Source organism: Rhodamnia argentea, chromosome 7 (assembly GCF_020921035.1).
Source record: "Rhodamnia argentea isolate NSW1041297 chromosome 7, ASM2092103v1, whole genome shotgun sequence".
Classification (NCBI taxonomy): Eukaryota; Viridiplantae; Streptophyta; class Magnoliopsida; order Myrtales; family Myrtaceae; genus Rhodamnia; species Rhodamnia argentea.
The window spans coordinates 20,550,056-20,556,041 of record NC_063156.1 but is presented as its reverse complement, the minus strand read 5'-3'; the positions used below and the strand labels follow the sequence as shown (position 1 = coordinate 20,556,041).

Here is a 5,986-nt window from a genome sequence, read left to right as displayed (position 1 = left end):
GGTAAACCAAATCGAAGGTCGTCCAAGGCCAGGAGATGTTTAAACTCCAGGACATTCAAAATATTATGACCCGCCCCATGAACTCAAGTCTCGTTCATCATAAGGGGCGCAAGGACGGGGTCGCAACGGCACGCGGTGGGGCAGAGGCAGAAGAGCTACCGTCAAGCAAGCGTCGGCAATGTCTGAGTGGGGGGCGAGCATGGTCCAGGACAATTGCAAAGAGGGAGAGTCGAGGCTGAGCTAAGTTGAGTCATGACCGCGCCCAGTTTAAGACCGAGTTGATGCTTTATTTGGGCAGCAAGACAACGGAGGCAACATGAGACGGCAGCCAGCAGCGAGCACCAACAGAGGCTCAACTCGGCTCAGAAGTGACTAGCTATGGCATAAAGAGGGTGTGGAGGGAAGATAAGTGTGAGCTTGGTTTGAATAGTCTTTCTTAGTAAATATTCTTCAAAATCAGGTGCAGTATGGTCTTTTCAAAATCTTAAAAACATCCTTGCCCAAAGGAATTACAGGTTAAAGTTCCCCTCTAGAACAGGTTTACATTTCGCTTCCTAATTTTGTGGAGTCGTACAGCGGTTACAAAATGAACTCCTCTTTCAACTGTTAAGACAGGGGGGCCAAAAAGGGTTTGGCAGGCTGAGCTATGAGTCAACAAGACATGCTCTCTTTGCGTCAGCTTTCAAGAATCAGTTAGTGCATGGGTAGATCTTTTGAATTTTGGATCTTCTTACCCTGCAAGATGAAAGGACAACATTAGTGAAGTGCATCAATGGACACATTGTTGAGAAATCGTTCCATAGGACCTCCCATTTCTTTCAGTGGGGCATATCTTCAGAACTAACCTTGTAACTCGGCATCTACACACCCAAATTATCATTTAGGGGGCACTTTCTCTACTCCAGTTTCACAGAATTGCAAGATTTTGAGAGATACAAGCTGGTCATTCCTAAAATGTTAATCAACGTGAACATCTAAATCTATATGTACACAGAATGATGAGGGATGTGCCGTAAATAGCAAAGCCACGTCGATGTCGACTTGCCATTCAACAGAACAAAGGTATCAACAGTTGGCAATCAGCACCATGAAGGTTATGAAGTGAACAATCTTAGCGGGTCACTCAGTGAAGAATACCGAGGTCATGCCACTGCTTTTCATATTCGTATAAGAAATTCAATTGAAACTCTGGTTTTTCAAGAAAAAGATTGACCGTAGTTTTTCAGTGTAAGTTGTGCTCATTCCTAAGTTTTAACTGAGTTACAAGGAGAGCATGTCTAAGCAAGCTGGACAAGAGATATAACTAAATTCTTGGACCCTCTTTATCCGATAGATGTCAAAGAAGTATGTTGACTACACAGCCATGAAAATGCAGCTTGTCCCAGTTATGCAGCCTCAAAGGGAGGGGATGTTCCTTTAAGAGCATCACATGATGGTGCTCTTTAACCAAGTAGAGTTATCCAAATAAAAGTAAAGAGATAGTAGGACACAGACAATGGGAAAGTTCGATAGCTAACACCGGTATAATAATACCACCACACAGTTCCTAAAGGTCCCAAAAGAATTACCATGCAGCAAAGATGTCAACTACTCATGGAGGAGTTGACCAATGTTCTAATGCATAACAAGCTTGGCACAAAAAATTCACGATGACAGAGAAGTCACATTAATGCAATACATAAAACCGAATATTGGGAGGATATCACGAGCATACTTACAATGAAGAGATGTATCTGTCAATTTCTTGTTTCTTTTCAGCATCAAAGATGAGCCATTTTTCTTCTGGTCCAGCCGAATCACGCACTGCAAGGAAACAAAGATAAAATGTAATATTTTCCAGCTAATATCACATGGAATTAGCAGTATGCTGAAACCAACCTTGAAGCAATACATCAGGTTCACCTTTGTACCCTTTCAACTTCCAAAAGGTGCGCCCATAGCCATCCACAATGACAGGCTCTGTTCTAACAGCATCTGATCTCTGCTGCTCTGCGCAATTTTAAATGTCCATTGTAACATTATTCACACGCAGAATGAGAAAGAAACTATCTTTTGAAAGCGCATGAATATCCTGAGACTTGACAAATCTACATTTGGTGAAACCAAAGACAATGTAATTTAGACAAGAATCAATTCAACATGTACCAATATGTGACTGTCTCGAGTCAGTACAACCAAATAAAGCCAGAGTACAAAGTATGTATTATATGGTCTCTAGAAAGTCCTACCATAGCCAGTCAAATATAATTCTACACTTCTATCTCCCCTCGTCTGGCCCTAGCTTAATTCTACAAAGAAATTGATCTATGTACTAGCAGTTAACATTTAAGGCAATTGCTAAGATGAAGCCTCAGAATGTGATGAAGAACTCACTGGGATTTATACAACTTGGAAAAAAAATGGAGAAATTACTAGTGTTTTGACACCTGCAAAACCATAGCAGATGCTTTCTAATGTATCGCTGGCTTCAAGGTCATCTAAAAAGAGAGAAATATGAAAAATCTGTTTACCAAGGTTATCTAATGCCAGAATGTTCAGAACTTGTCTCCCTAAGAGAACCCTTTTCCATTTTACATGACCATAAGGACTCGATTTATTGAAAGTTCTCATCAGACAACAAAAATCAAGGTCTTAGAACATACTCTTGGATATCCTGCTCATCTCCAGCATCTCAGCATGAACCTGGGCGATTTCATGTTTTACTTGTGACACAATAGCATCATGCTCCGAAACTGAAAGAGGAACACCATTTTTTGCAATAATAACTTCGGTCACATCATTCTTCATCTTCTGCTTTAAAAGTTTCTCCTGAACAACAAGAGATCAGATGAGATGGTTGACCGAGTTATTTCTCAGCTAAAATATCCCAAGCACTATTTAGCACCTTTTCCTTCACTTCAAGAAGCTTTCCTCTTGCTTCCTTTCCATTTTCAACATATCGTAGATTCTGATCTTCTATCCATCCCCTCAGGTTTCTAGGAAAAAGAATTAATGGTTGATGACTCATCTGATAAGGGGAAGGTAACGCAATATGAAAAGGAGAAAGTGTCCACGGTAACCAGCACAACTTACTCTGTACTTAGAGCTTCATCACACAGAAAATTCAAAAGCCTAAGCTTTTTCGATAGGTCTAATTCATCATATCCATCAACACCTTTATCAAGGCAATCAAGATGGAAGTCCTTAAATGTACATTTGGAGTCGGAGAGACATTTTCCAATAGCTTGCAACCATGAATTCCTACCATCAGCCGATGTTATAGATGGAAACCTATCCACAGAAGTATTAAGGATTCATAAACTTCTTCGCAACAGCAAAATGATACAGACTTTGTAAGAGTTTCAAATGAAACATACTCATCCCCCATATCCTTCAGTATCAAAGAAATCAATTGGATATGAAACCGAACAATTAGAGAAGCCTGCCCATGGCGCCGCCTTCTCCCGCATGTTAATTCTCGAATTATAGATTCAGCTTCTCCTTTTCTGATATCAAGGACCTGAAAAAAAAAATTGGTATAACAAAAGGAAAGAATATTTATATGGTAATAGATACAGTAGCATAGCTGGGATTGAAAATAACCAGAATTTGCCAATAAAACCATCTGATGAAGAATACTGTTAATTGCTGATTTGTTGCCTTACCCAAAGTAGTTATTATTGCAAACATCTCAAATTATTGTAAGTAAGAAATCTCAGCAGAAAGGGCTCAACCAATTTATAGTGAAACTTGCCTTGCCAAAAGCAGCACAAAATTCCAAAAATTGCAATGCATCTCCAATGACCTCAGAAGGCAACTCCACACCAGCCACACCAGTCAAGAGGATGCCTTCCGGCAGCGGGATGTCAGCATGCAACTCCTTGTTCTGAAGGATCGCAGAACGGCCATTGACTTTGACAGGATCTGCAGTAAACTTACTTTTCACTGCAGCTTGATAGGCTCTAGCAGCTGGTGATCCTGAAGCATCCTGCCTCATGTTGGGTTTCTCTTCATTAACAAGACCAGAAGATATGCCCCTGGACACATCTACAACCATGTTCTTTCTCGCTTTAATGACGCGCTTGTTCTTCTTATTGCGTTGTGCCTCCCTATCAGAAACTTTTTCACTGTCACCAGGTTTTTTCCGGGTTCTGTCCTTCGGAATAGATTCATCGTCAACGTTCGTATCACATGTTTCATTTAGCCCATCAGGTTTTCTTTTCTTCGAAGACTTCTTAACAGAGTTGGCTGTCGAACTGTCCAACTTCAAATTTAGGTCAATCTTGTGATCCGAAGAATTCTCCTTTCCCTGTTTTCTTGGTGAGAGAACAGCAAGATTCTGGCAATGGTTCCAGTTACAGTGGCTGTAAATCCTCTCAAAAGATCCGTTTAAATGAAACGAAATTTTACCAAAAGAAAAAAGACGATTCTTGTCATACCTCGTCTGAATCAGAATTCTTTGATGAGACATCTGCAGGTTTTGCGGGCTTGTTGAGATCAAGACTTTCAGGACCTCCAACGCTCAACATCTCAGATACAGAGGAAAATCCAGTCTTCTTAGCTGTGTGTACTAATATACCAGTGGGCTTGTGACCCCTTTTCTTCCTGTAAGAATGGTTATTAACCCATCATCCAAGCCACAGAAGCAACAAATAGCGCAAAACCAAAATGATTTAGAACAACCAAAGACTTACATGCAAAAGCTACAGTTGCAAATGCCTCTGCATTTAGGGCATTTCCAGTTCTCCAACGCTGCCACATCTTCCGCTTTCTCTCCATACCTAAGATTTGAATTGACAAAACAAAACGGATCGCCCGAATGGATCATACCCTTATAGACATAAAATGCATATTCAGCTGCTCGAAATAAAGACAAACAAAACATCCGCCATTCTAACCTGTTCAAGAGGCACTTGTGACAAAACTTAATGGTACACTGCTTGTCTCCTTTCATGATTCTGCAAGCAGCTGTGAAATCCAACGTCTTCTGACGGCACTGTAACATTCAAACAACCAAGGAGAAAAAAAAAAGGGGATGTCGATATAGAAATTTACCAAAAGAGTGCAGCATAAAATGGTCTTAAATCACTCTCATTTTCCAACACCCCAAATAAGCATTCATTTAAGAGGTGCGCAGGGAACAAGCGTCCACGGTAATCGTTTCACGCTCATCGTCCTCCCCCAACCTCGCAGAACAATCACCGACCCAAGAGAGAACAGCACCGTACGAGCATGATTCAAGCGAGCAAGATGGAATTTTACCTGGTGGCAAGTCTTGCCATTGAAAGGGCAGTAGATTCGGCCTCCAACGACTCGAACTCCGGGGTTGTTGTTACGCTTGGCATCCTTCAACCCATCGCCACCACCGTCGCCCTCCTCCCTCTGGTTCTTGCTCTCATCCTTCTGCTTACGGGAAGAGGCCTCGCTCTTGGGACTCTGGTGAGAGCTCGAAGGGACGGCCATGCGGGGATGCGTCTTCCGCTCCTCAGCCACGACCCAGAGAGAGAGAGAGAGAGAGAGCGTGCGTTCGATGGAGCTGCTTTACGTGCGGTGGAGTAACTTCTGCAGAGAAAAGTCGCATCGAAGTTCGAGTCGGTGCATATTTAAATGAAACTCTTGATGTGGAAAAGATTTGAAATTTGGAGTTCCTCTCCATTCCCTCTTGGTCAGATGGCGCCAATTCGATTCGTCTCGAAATGTTTTTGGGGGGTCGTGACTCGTGAACGAAAAACTCGAAAACGAAAGCGCGCTTCGCAGTTTCATCGTCAGGACATTGCTGCGCTTGTCCGATTGGCTAATATCCTTAAAAATAAAAATTAAATTAAATTTTAAATCTTCTCTCAATTTTGCCTTTGTCTTATGAAAAAATTTCTATCTTTTTAAGAATTGTCCCAATTTTACCTTGCATTCCCAATTTTAACTTGAAAGTTTTACAATCTCATAAAAAATCGTAAATTTTTACTTGAATTACAAATCATCCCCATTAACTCTTCAAGTATAAAATTAT

General features: G+C 41.3%; 1 protein-coding gene across 3 annotated transcripts; it reads right to left on the bottom strand.

Moving 5' to 3' along the window:
• Positions 1–417: 417 nt before the first annotated feature.
• LOC115734953 lies at positions 418–5,578 on the bottom strand. Of its 3 annotated transcripts, none has more exons than XR_004014715.2 (12): positions 5,242–5,571; positions 4,878–4,975; positions 4,674–4,760; positions 4,419–4,584; positions 3,734–4,318; positions 3,357–3,499; positions 3,073–3,270; positions 2,885–2,975; positions 2,643–2,808; positions 1,879–1,989; positions 1,719–1,828; positions 418–735 (listed from the first exon to the last, which is right to left on the bottom strand). XR_004014715.2 is itself a non-coding variant. In XM_030665983.2 (12 exons), exons 1-12 carry the CDS (start codon positions 5,440–5,442, stop codon positions 731–733), a joined length of 1,947 nt encoding a protein of 648 aa, XP_030521843.1. In that variant the 5' UTR covers positions 5,443–5,572; the 3' UTR covers positions 418–730. The 3 variants fall into 3 exon arrangements, 2 of the variants coding, with proteins under 2 accessions (XP_030521843.1, XP_048138972.1); XM_030665983.2 differs by having other exon boundaries at positions 1,719–1,800; positions 1,865–1,989; positions 5,242–5,572; XM_048283015.1 differs by lacking the exon at positions 3,073–3,270 and having other exon boundaries at positions 1,719–1,800; positions 1,865–1,989; positions 5,242–5,578.
• Between the last annotated feature and the right edge of the window lie 408 nt (positions 5,579–5,986).

What these genes read in the sequence shown, in the direction of transcription:
- LOC115734953 (XM_030665983.2), bottom strand. Translation starts at nt 5,442, where the DNA reads ATGGCCGTCCCTTCGAGCTCTCACCAGAGTCCCAAGAGCGAGGCCTCT. An exon ending in ATGGCAAGACTTGCCACCAG is followed by an intron (nt 4,976 to 5,241) that starts GTAAAATTCCAT and finishes TGAATGTTACAG; the next exon opens with TGCCGTCAGAAGACGTTGGA. An exon ending in TTCAAGGTTGGTTTCAGCAT is followed by an intron (nt 1,801 to 1,864) that starts ACTGCTAATTCC and finishes TCCTTGCAGTGC; the next exon opens with GTGATTCGGCTGGACCAGAA.